Genomic DNA, 12,030 nt, shown 5'->3' on the forward strand with positions numbered 1-12,030 from the left:
CTCTCGTAATCTCATGCAGATTTTAGAAATTTTTCTGAAGATATAAATTAGCATTTTTACTTAAATCTCATGATACTTTATTCATAAATTATATGTAAAATATCAAATTTTACTTTATGAAGATATAAGCAAATTATTCGAAAAAATTACAATTACAATGATATAATTATATGCCTCTTGATAGCTTTCGATGCGATTGATATTTTGTAGATTTGCATAAATCAATCATGCATGGATTGTTTAAATACTTTATAGAGTAAAAAATAACGTTTCGTTATGCCTATACTAAGCTTCTGATTGGTTATGCGGTTACGAGTTACGCTAGAAGTATGAATCATGGAATGTTACTCTTAGATTGCGTGTGTTGAGAAGCAATTGAGTTTGAAACTGTGACTTTGTGTTCCGCCCGTGGAAAGTTCCTTATTGAAAAGTTCCCATAGAACGTCTGTAAAAGTATCAAATCTTTTTGATAAATTTATCCCATCTCCCAGCATTAATCAGTTTTTCTGTTCCGGTTGTGTGTATTATATGGCAAAAGGTGTGATGGATTATTCCTCTTACGTTGTAGTTGATTGTAGTTGAATGTACGCGTCGAATTAATCTGATTTCCCCACCTATACATATACATTTATATACGCCTTGTTTATTGATCACGAGATCAGAGCAGATCTGACTTCCAGACCAGTTATTTCATATGCCAGTTATTATTGCTTCCGTGTAAATTGCGACGAATAGTTTGAATTTAGAGAACAGCAAATATAGAACATACAAATTTTCTTTTTCCAAAAAGTGACGACAAGCTAAAATACTCTGCATACGTTGTAGAGATCAGTGGAGATTTTTATAAAGTGACAATAGTACAAAGTGTAATATTGAGTCCTGCCAAGACAAATATTTATTAAGAAAGAAATAGAATTTACTTAAAATGACGAGTGATTTATCAACTGTGCCATTCGTCGCTCTTTCTGCTGAGACCAAGGAATATATTGCAAACATGTTAAATCCCACAAAATTTTTATCAAATGAGAATCGTTTACAAAGGTAAAGATTTGTTAATGATTTAAAATTCAATATTTTACATAATTTCAAAAATATTATATATAACTAATTATTCTTTGCAAACAAATTATAAGAGATTGGAGAGGATTGACATGTTTCTTGGAAGATAAGATTAATGCAGATATTATGCCATGGCATGAGTTTCAAACAGATCCAACAAACTACATATTAGAAAAGATAGAGAAAAATATTACAATAAAAGATTTTCAAGCAAGAATGGAACTGATGGACAGATGGGACATTATTGATGATACACAAAAAATGTTTGGTATGTATTACTAAAAAGTAATTCATACATTTATTGTTATTTATACTAATTTATACTAATTTCATAAAAAAATATCAAAACTTATAATTATAATCATTGATTAACAATTTGTTGGTACAGAAAGTGACGCGGTAAAATATTTTGAACAACAGTACAGAGCTAATTCAATAAATCAGCAGATTGAAGACGACATACTTACATTAGGTTTGAATCTAGCATTTAATAATATATATATTTTAACTTGACAATTTAGTTATAGAACAATTATATTTACATACAAATATTATTTATTTTCTACAGACGATGCTAATAGGGTAAGACGAGGTTTAAGTAAAGCACATTATGATGCATTTCTTTTATATGCAAACGAGGATGCTGATTTTGCGAAAGAGATAATGGAAAAGCTTCGAACAGAATATAAGCTGAAGGTATTATACATAACTAATATATGATTTTTGAAATTAACAATTAATGCAAACTATATTAATATTTTCAGCTATGTTGCTATGAAAGTATGATTCCTTGTCTACGATATGTGGATAAAGCAATGATGACGTTAATATCTAAGCGATGCAATAAATTACTTGTTATACTATCACCTGATTTTCTCAGATATCCAACAAATCAATCGCTCTTAAATTATGCGCACGTTCTAAGTTTTGGTATGTTTTTTAATTATATTTTTATATGATATTGTAATTGAGACTTTATTCTAAAATTGTATAAAAATTTTATTTTTTTGTTTTCTAGAAAAACAGGAGAGAAAAATAGTACCGTGTTTATATAAAAGCTGTCAACAAGAAAATATGCCATATCATTTACAATATATATCTTGTGTGGATTATACTCGCAGAAGATATCAAGACTTTTGGATGCTATTATTTTATTCTATACAAGCTCCAAATGATGATATTACAAGGTAATCTAATTCCTGTTGAATTTGTGACTGAATATATAATTAATTTGAGAACACAAATTGAGTAATTTTGAATTTTACAGTAGTACAATAATATCAGTATACAGTCATCAGTACAAAATGATACAAAAGCTTACAGAAATAAATACTTTGCCTGATAAGCGTAGTGATATAATTCAAACTACTCAAAAAACAGATGAAGAAACATCAATACATTCACTTCAGAGTGAAAATTATGTTACTAGAGATGATATAGCTTTAAATAATGAGAATGAAAAGATTAAAAGATCATTCCTAGAAATGATAAAAGATTTGTCGAAAATGATGACAAAATCGAATCGGGAGAATTTGAAAAGTAACCAAAGTAATGAGTCACAGGATCAATTTATTACAGAGACAACAATTCTGTGTCTGCCATCAGTAGATGATTTAAGTAAGTTAAGTAAGTTCAATAGTTTAAGTAGTTTAAGTTTATCAAGCAATGACATATGCAAAAACAAAAAAATCATCTGATAAGAAAAAACGGTTTATTAATATTTTTTACGAAGAAAAAATTGCTTTACAGGCCTCATAAAAAATTGTTATTACAAATAACTGCAGTTAATAAAGTTTTTATGTATTTTTATGTATATATATGTATATAAGAGAAGAAAAACGTTTATATAAATAGACCAAGAAAAAATATTACGTCACATTTTACATGACCATTGTATGCATAAAAGTATATAAAAAAGCTATTTTTAATCATACGCAACAGTGTAAAACAATTTCAGAACCCTTCCTATGTACAATTACATATCGCTCATTAAAATTGCATTTGATATCTTTTATTATTGTTTGTATAACTTGAAACCCGTCTATTTTGCAAAAATTAAGCCTTTATTTAAAAAACAAATAGAAAAAATACATCAATCGAAGTATTGGCCATCGTTAGATATGACTTTTTCCCATCTTTCTGGCAATAAGCGTATTCCACGGCGAAAGAACGACTCATTTTTAGAGGCTATCCAGCCAAAGACCCATTTTTCGACGCTTTCATAAGAGTTGAAGTGTTCCTCAGCAAGTGCGTCTGCCATCGACCGAAACAAGTGGTAGTCGGAAGGGGTACAGTCTGGTGAATAAGCCGCATGCGGTAGCACTTCCCAGCGAAGTGCTTCCAATGTTTCCTTGACAACCTCAGTGACGTGAGGTCGAGCGTTGTCATGAAGCAAGATCACTTTATGCTGTCTTGTCTCATATTCTGGTCGTTGTTCGTGCAATGCTCGGCTCAAACGGATTATTTGTTGTTGGTGGAGATCCCCTGTGACTGTTTGACCAGGTTTCAGTAACTCATAATATATCACACCCTTCTGGTCCCACCAAATACAGAGCATGGCCTTCTTCTCATCAATATTGTACTTTGGCGTCGATGTCGATGGTTGGTCTGGGTCGCAAATGGTTTTTCGGCGTTCGGGGTTATCGAAATAGATCCACTTTTCATCGCCAGTCACAATTCGATCCAAAAACCCCTTTCTTTTTTGCCTGGCAAGCAGTATTTCAGAGATGGTTTTTCGCCTTTCAATGTCTCTTTCTTTCAGTTCATATGGCACCCATTTTCCTTCCTTGTATACCTTTCCTATGGTTTTTAAACGCTTGGAAATAGCTGCTTGAGTAACATCCAACGTTTTTGCAAGTTGATTTTGTGTTTGACATGGATCTTTATCCACCAATGTTTGCAGTTCTGTATCTTCGAATTTTTTTTGCTGGCCTGGACGTTCTTTATCATTCGTGTCAAAATCACCAAGTTTGAATCGTCGAAACCATTCCTTGCAAGTTGTTTTCGATAGAGCAAGTTCCCCATAAGCTTCAACAAGCATTCGATGAGATTCAGCAGCAGTTTTCTTCAAATTGAAACAGAAAAGCAAAGCTTCGCGCAAATAATGCTTATTTGGTTGAAATTCAGACATTTTCTCCGCAAAACTGTTGTTGTCATAAACACAAACTTTTATACTGAATATTATTGACAGATATCAAAACTAAAAATGCCTTGTCCAAAACTAAAAATGCCTTGTTCAACCATTACAGTTGACAATTGTCAAAGTTACAACTATTTATCGCTAGAGGGTAGATTTCAAATTATATTCAGTTAAAGTACTGTGTTCATAAATAAAAAAAAAATTTTTTTTCAGTAAAACGTTTATCCAACTTACCTTTTCTGTTATCTAAAATATTATTAAAGTTAATCTTATTAAAGTTAATATCTAAAATATTAAATAAAGTTTTTCTAATACAATGGTTGAATGAAAAGTCCTGGTCTAACAATTACAGCATAATTTTTTGAGCTCAAAATTATTTTTTGGTTGAAGGCAGCCTCCTTCAAGGTGAATGCGGTAATGCCAGCGATACTTCAATCGTAGTGTACTACTTTTATATTCGCATTTGGGGACACTCACAAAATAGCTACTCACCATGGTTTGAACTTCTTCATACAATGTGAATTTTTTATTTGCTATTTAAAAAAAGTATTTTTACAAGGTCTTTTAAATTCAATTAGATATATATGTACAAAATGCTACAATTGACTTTACGAGAAAAAGCTAAACGCCACGTTACATAATTATATTGCAAAAAATATTTAAATAACATTATAATAAATACTGTCTTTCGTAACCTCATGCAAATTTTAGAAATTTTTTTGAAGGTATAAATTAGCTTTTTTATTTAAATCACATGATATTTTATTCATAAGTCATATGTAAAATACTAAATTTTACTTTACAGACATATACAAATTAATCGATAAGGAAAATTACAATGATATAATTATATGCCTCTTTTGATAGCTTTCGGTGCGATTGATACTTTGGTAGGTTTGCATAAATCGATCACGCACGGATCATCCAAAGGCGGGTGTGTGCAAATCGAAGTCGCAGGTACCAGCAGTGCCAAGGATATTTCCACGTTACAAGGCTCCATCCATACTTGATGCGACAGAAGAACCGTCGTTCTCAACCTATAATCTTTCTGATCAGAGCACTGCATACGCAAGTCTGATTGTCGCGGTAACAATAATTGCACTTGTTGATCCGGATGTCTCAATTTTATTCGCAGAGTAGTGGGGTCGCGAAGATTCAATATCTTGGCGTTCAAGGGGATTCCCAGTAAAAGTCCGCCCGTGAATTTTAGCGCGGCGTCGGCGTCACCTCTCGGTTCTTCGATATACGCTCGACAGAAACGCGTCGTCGCCGACGGTCTCGGCAGTCGTTCTTCTCCTTGCGCCACCGGCGTCAAGAGCAGTGGTAGTAAGAGTCGCGTCAAGGAACCTGGCTTCACGTCCGCCAGTGTCGGTATTTGTAGCACCAGAGCCCTGGAGAATGGCGGCAATCTCGATGTATCTTGAGGCAAAGCGTCAGCCTCCGACAGAAAATGACGAGCCAGCGGCAATGCGCTACCGGTCGCGCTCTTTGTTATTCTAACCAATTCTATAGCCAATGCCTTCAACCACATATCGTTAGCCAGCGTAACTTCATTCTCGCCCAATCCGCTGAACAAGCGTTGCAACCTGGAAAAAAAATGTGCCGACATTGTACCTCTTGTACAAATTATCATTGAAATTTTTTAGCGAAATTCCGCAGCATAAAACGAATATGTCCTCAATGAAGAGTGCGTACTTTTGTGTGTGCTGAAGAAGAATGGAAACGTTATTGCTAGTATTCGGTATCGGGCTCGCTGAAATAGACGTCGTCGACGACACGGAGAATTCTTTGAGAACGGATTTCATCAACAGTAAGCATCGAATATACAGAGCGGCGAAACGTGCTGCACCCTCCATATGATGATCCATCTCTGCCAAGCGATCGAGATCAATGGCCGCGGCTTCCAGAAGCTGCGTGTGGACTCTGCCTCCTGGTCTCGCGTTCTCAATTCCGGCTACCATTTTCTCCAAAAACTCTCGACCACGTTGGTCCCTATTCTCTTCGTCGTCCATGTCTTCCGTTTTAATCCCTGAGCTGTTCGTAAGTGCTGGCCGCAATCGTGGAACTAAATGCGGCATAGTATCACGCAGATAGTGATAGTGTTTCGAAGCATGTTCGGTGAACAGAGCGTGCATACTTGGACAATGTAACGCGGCGTTGAATATTAAAACAAGCACGCTTGCATCTGTTATACAAAAGTTAAGGTTATCATATATGTCTTTAAAATCGAAAAATATTTATACAATGAAAATTGATTCAAAGGATACAGGACGGTTCATCCACGTCTGGCTCGGGTGTGTCGAAGAAAGGATGCCGGCCAAGAAGTTGCGGCACTAAAGGCAACGTTAAGTACGGATGTGACGCGCCTAACGCTGCTAAACAACTTCTAATGCTCTCTCTATCCTGAGGATATCGAGACAAATTATCTACCAAACGATTAACGCACATGTAAAGACAATTTGTGGTAGCGAGGTGACTAGCAGCCAGCATAGCGTGCAATCCCTCTCTCACTTCTCCGGAGAAATCTTCCAGTGCACCCAAAATTGTTTCCAACTGGTCTTCCTGAAGGGTCACGCTTGCCGACATTTTCCTTAAAGATTCGATAGCCCTTAATCTAACGTCTTGAATTTCATCGTTGAACATGTCCACCATAAAGTCTAATGAAACTCTAGCTATACTGGGCTGTTCTAATGAAAGCGTGCAAAGCGCTTCAACCGCTGCTGTTCTCACCTAAAATGATATTTATTTACAGGGAAAAATGGATCTGAAGAATATGTAAACAGTTTTAAGCATACCTCTAAAAATTCATCCTCCAAACCGTGAATAAATGCTCCGCAAGATCCACTTTTTTCTTCAACTTCACTTCTATCCGTTTCAACTACTTTCTGTTTTTTATCCAGTGCTTGTTCTATATAACGTCGCGATACACTTTTCATCGTTCCCAGAAGAGACATCGCCGAGGCTCTCACACGAGGCGATAAATCTCCCATAAGACTACAAATTTGCGAGAAGGCACAATCCACCATGCGTATATCCTCTCCATCAGGTCCCACGATGATGCTGTAAGTATGTACAGTTATAATATTGTAAATATATATAATGTTTATAAGTTTATTAATTAAATACATTTATATCTGTTATATACTAACTTCTCTGGATACTCTCTACCCAAAAGCCATATAAGTTTCAGAACAGCTCGGCGTACAATTTCGTAATCATCTCGCAGAGCTGCACAAGCTTCCTTGAAGAAACTTGCAGGGAGTCTACAGCCTCTGTGAGAATGTAATTCCGCCATGGTTTCAAAAGCTTGAGCACGTACTCTTGGATCTTGAGACCGAGCATAATTGCCAATCAATGTTAAAATATCATCAGCAGCACTCGCTGTCAAATAACGTCCAACGATAGAAAGACACCGTGTTTGAACACCATGCCATGTGTCAGGCAAATGTTCCTGAGCAACTTTCAATACCATTGCCCTGAATATACAAAATACTGCTTTTACTAATTTCTCAATGAAAGCATTTTTATCTTTTCAATTAAGACAAATATTCAGTAGATAAGAATCAGTTCTTAAAAACTAAAAACAGATAAGATATGGTAATCTATAAAATATATATACTTTTGATAATCTCCCAACTTTAATAGTGTTGATAATCCCTGACTCTTTACTCTATGAGATTCCTCATTTCTCAAAAGCTCAGCTGTTTCATTCACAATTTTTGCCTTTTCCACTGTGTCAGGCGTTATCTCCCCCAACTCAGCAAACACCCAGAAAATTTTGGCTCTAACTGCAGCTTCAGTCTCAACAGCAAATCTTTCCGCTAGCTTCTTTACAATTGTAGGAACATCCTCTGGTGCTATACATGCTATAGCATCCGAGATACGAACAAGCAATTGTAATGCATCATTCCCACTCTTACATTTCTCAAGACATTCTATATAAGCTAAAACTGAACTGCTGTCAGTACCACTTTTTGTACTCGTTGACAGTAACCTTAGAGTCTTTAACCGCTTGGCTGGTGGTTCATTGATAACCTGAGTAAAAATTTCATAATTTATAATTTTATAATTTATAAAAATAGTTTCATCAATGGAAAAAAATATATCAAAACACATTTATTACCTGACTTTGAGTAAATTCTGCCAATACTCGTTTCTTCATTAAAGCTGCCATTCTTATTAAAGATTAATAAATATCTTTTATTTCATTATAAATTTCAACAATATTTTTTCGTAATACTCTTAACGCGTTTAAACATTAACAAAAAAAGAAATTGTCAGAACTTGATCGTCTGTAGATTCATACGCTTGTAATTTTGGCGTGTTCCGAAAATCATAAGAAAAGTGTCACAATTTTTTTGTGGACAATTTTTCCAATATCCAATAACTGAATGTGTTTTTTAGCAACTTTGACTTTATAGGATAAAAAAATGACGTTTCGTTACGTCTATGAGCTTATACTAAGCTTCTGATTGGTTATGCGGTTATGCGTTATGCGAAAAGATGTGTCATGGGACTTATGATGGGACTGTCCCATTGGACGTTATCTTCAAGTTGTGTGGTGTGCGTAGTTGCATTGATGCGATGTTTCCTACCAGGCTCCCGACTTCCGAGCCCCACACAAGCGAGAAGCGCGTACATGTGCTGCGCAAAGCGTTCTGCGCAGCACATGTACGCGCTTCTCGCTTGTGTGGGGCTCGGAAGTCGGGAGCCTGGTAGGAAACATCGCATCATTGCGTAGTTGTAAGGAGATACTTGTGTTTGATACTATGATCTTGTGTTCCACCTGTGTCCCTTATTGAAAAACTTTATAGAACATCTGCAAAAGTATCAAAAATTGTTTTAATAAGTTTGTTATTCCATCTCCCAGCATTAATCAGTTTTCTGTCTGGTTGTGTGTTCTATATACGGCAGAAGGTGTGACAGTAGATTATTTTTCCTCCTACAATGTTGATTCTACGTGGAATTAAACTGACGTAGTTTCCCCACCTATACATATACATTAACATATGCTTGGGTGGTTAATCCCGAGATCAGAGACGTCTTAATTTGCCAGTACTTTGTGTGAATTAGTATTGTCTTTATGTACATTGTGACGAATAGTTATGAATTCAGAGAATTCTCTTTTTTATAAAGTGACGACAAGCTAAAATACTCCACATATGTGTAGAGACCAGTGGAGATTTTTATTAAGTGTTAATAGTACAAAGTGTAATATTGAGTCTTCCTAAGACGAATATTTATTAAGAAAGAAATAGAATTTATTTAAAATGGCGAGTGATTTGTCAGCTGTGCCACTTGTTGCTCTTTCTGCTGAGACCAAGGAATATATTGCAAACATGTTAAATCCCACTAAATTTTTATCAAATGAGAATAGTTTCCAAAGGTAAAAATTTGTTAATGATTTAAAATTCAATATTTTACATAATTCCAAGAATATTATATGTAACTAATTATTATTTGTAATTACAAGGGATTGGAGAGGTTTGACGCATTTGTTGAAAGTTAATGCAGAACTTATGCCATGGTTTGAAGCTCAAAAAGATCCGACAAAATACATATTAGAAAAGATAGAGAAAAATATCTCAATGAAAGATTTTCAAGCAACAATGGAATTGATGGACAGATGGGACATTATTGATGATACTGAAAAAATGTTTGGTATGTATTACTAAAAAATAATTCATACATTTATTGTAATTTATACTAATTTCATAAAAATAATATCAAAATTTATAATTACAATTAATGATTAACAATTTGTTCATACAGAAAGTGATGCAATAAAATATCTTGAACATCAGCAAAGAGTATCAGCTAATCCAATAGATCAGCAGGTTGACGAAGACATACTTACATTAGGTTTGAAATTAGCATTTAATAATATTTTAACTTGCCGATTTAATTGTACAATTATACTTTATAACATATATAACAAATATTTATTTCTCACAGATGATGCTTATAGGCTAACACGAGGTTTAAGCAAAACACATTATGATGCGTTTCTTCTATATGCAGATGAGGATGCTGATTTTGCGAATGAGATAATGCAAAAGCTTCAGACAGAATATAAGCTAAAGGTATTATACATAACTAAAATATGATTGTTTTTAATTAACAATTGATTAGATTTAAACGATATTAATATTTTCAGTTATGTTACCATCAAAATATGATTGCTGGTCTACCATTTGAGCATGAAGCAGTGATGAAGTTAATATCTAAGCGATGCAATAAATTACTTGTTATATTATCACCTAATTTTCTCAGACATCCAACAAATCAATTTTTATTAAGTTATACGCAAGCTCTAAGTATCGGTATGTTTTTTAGTTATATTTTTATATGGTGTAATTGAGACTCTATTTTAAAATTATATAAAAATTTCATTTTTCTTATTTTCTAGAAAAACAGCAGAGAAAAATAGTACCTTGCTTATATAAAAAGTGTCAACAGGAAGACGTGCCATATCAATTACAATATATATCTCGTGTGGATTATACTCGCAGAAAATATCAAGACTTTTGGATGCTATTATGTTATTCTATACAAGCTCCAACTGTTGTTATTACAAGGTAATATAATTCCTGCTGAATTTGTGACTAAATATAAAAATAAGTTAATTTAAGAACACAAACTGAGTGATTTTGAATTTTACAGTAGTACAATGTCAGTAGAACAGAGCAGTATGATACAAGAGTTGCCAGAAATAAATACTTTGCCTGATAAGCATAGCATAATAATTGAAACTGCTACTCAAAAAACAGATGAAGAAACATCAAGACATTCACTTCAGAGTGAAAGTTGTGTTAATAGAGATGGTATAGCTTTAAATGTGGAGAATGAAGAGAATGAAAAATTACTCCTAAAAAAAATGAAAAATTTGAAGACGAAATTAAATGGGGACAGTTTGGAAAGTAATGAAAGTGGCGAATCACAGAATCAATTAATTACATGTACAAAGACATATGCAAAGAAGAAAAAATCATCTGATAAGAAAAAAAGTTCATTAAAATTTTTTAGAAAGAAAAAAATTGCTTTACAGGCCTCGTAAAAAATTGTTATTACTATGGATAATTGTAGATAATAAATCGTTTTTATGTTTTTTTCTGTTTATATAAAAAGAAGAAAAAATATTTGTGTTTAAATATATGTATATATAAGAGGAAGAAAAATGTTTATATAAATATATTAAAGCAAATATTACGTCACATTTTACATGACTATTGTATATATAAAAAGTATGTAAAGAAGTTATATTTTTTAATTATACGCAACAATGTAAAAAATTTCAGAACCTTTGGCATGTACAATTATTTATCGTTCACAACATGACATTAAAATTGCATTTAATATTTTTTATTGTATATATTCAGCTAAAGTATTGTGTTTATAAAAAAAAGAATTTTTCAATAAAACGCTTATCTAACTTATCTTTTCTGTTATCTAAAATATTAATAAAGTTCTAAGTCTTGGTTTTATGGTTGAAGGTAGCCTCCTTGAAGGTGAACACAGTAGTGCCAACGATATTTCAATCGTACTATACTACTTTCATATTCGCATTTAGGGACACTCAGAAAATAATTATTTACCATGATTTGAACTTGTTCGTACGATGTGAATTTTTGATTTGCTGACCATTTCCTAAGGTTTGGAAGCAAATGAAAGTTGTTTGCAGCTAGATCTGGTGACCAAATCGGGTGGGGTAATAATATGTATTGCATGTCATGGCATTTTTGTATTGCATCTTCTGATGTATAAATTGAACTGTTATTTACTTGTTGCAAAATCAATGTCTTATTTGCCACTTGTGGCTGCCTTTGCACTAC

The 12,030-nt window shown here is 33.6% G+C and overlaps 3 protein-coding genes across 4 annotated transcripts; 2 read left to right on the forward strand and 1 right to left on the reverse strand.

Annotated features, from left to right (window-relative positions):
- Positions 1-170: 170 nt before the first annotated feature.
- LOC105677448 (myeloid differentiation primary response protein MyD88-A-like) lies at positions 171-3,071 on the forward strand. 2 transcript variants are annotated; one of them, XM_012376066.2, is made up of 7 exons: positions 171-1,041; positions 1,134-1,327; positions 1,448-1,531; positions 1,628-1,755; positions 1,824-1,989; positions 2,078-2,246; positions 2,330-3,071. In XM_012376066.2, the coding sequence occupies exons 1-7, from the start codon at positions 926-928 to the stop codon at positions 2,754-2,756; spliced, it is 1,284 nt and encodes a 427-aa protein (XP_012231489.1). In that variant the 5' UTR covers positions 171-925; the 3' UTR covers positions 2,757-3,071. The 2 variants fall into 2 exon arrangements, with proteins under 2 accessions (XP_012231489.1, XP_012231488.1); XM_012376065.2 differs by having other exon boundaries at positions 181-1,041; positions 2,327-3,071.
- A 1,864-nt stretch (positions 3,072-4,935) lies between these two features.
- IntS4 (integrator complex subunit 4) lies at positions 4,936-8,738 on the reverse strand. The gene is made up of 7 exons (XM_012376339.2): positions 8,322-8,738; positions 7,818-8,233; positions 7,348-7,674; positions 6,994-7,258; positions 6,466-6,928; positions 5,894-6,383; positions 4,936-5,784 (listed from the first exon to the last, which is right to left on the reverse strand). The coding sequence occupies exons 1-7, from the start codon at positions 8,370-8,372 to the stop codon at positions 5,046-5,048; spliced, it is 2,751 nt and encodes a 916-aa protein (XP_012231762.1). The 5' UTR covers positions 8,373-8,738; the 3' UTR covers positions 4,936-5,045.
- A 166-nt stretch (positions 8,739-8,904) lies between these two features.
- LOC105677438 (myeloid differentiation primary response protein MyD88-like) lies at positions 8,905-11,634 on the forward strand. Its single transcript, XM_012376052.2, has 7 exons — positions 8,905-9,584; positions 9,672-9,859; positions 9,971-10,060; positions 10,154-10,281; positions 10,356-10,521; positions 10,608-10,776; positions 10,862-11,634. The coding sequence occupies exons 1-7, from the start codon at positions 9,469-9,471 to the stop codon at positions 11,253-11,255; spliced, it is 1,251 nt and encodes a 416-aa protein (XP_012231475.1). The 5' UTR covers positions 8,905-9,468; the 3' UTR covers positions 11,256-11,634.
- Positions 11,635-12,030: the final 396 nt, after the last annotated feature.

Source organism: Linepithema humile, chromosome 2 (assembly GCF_040581485.1).
Source record: "Linepithema humile isolate Giens D197 chromosome 2, Lhum_UNIL_v1.0, whole genome shotgun sequence".
Taxonomy (NCBI): Eukaryota; Metazoa; Arthropoda; class Insecta; order Hymenoptera; family Formicidae; genus Linepithema; species Linepithema humile.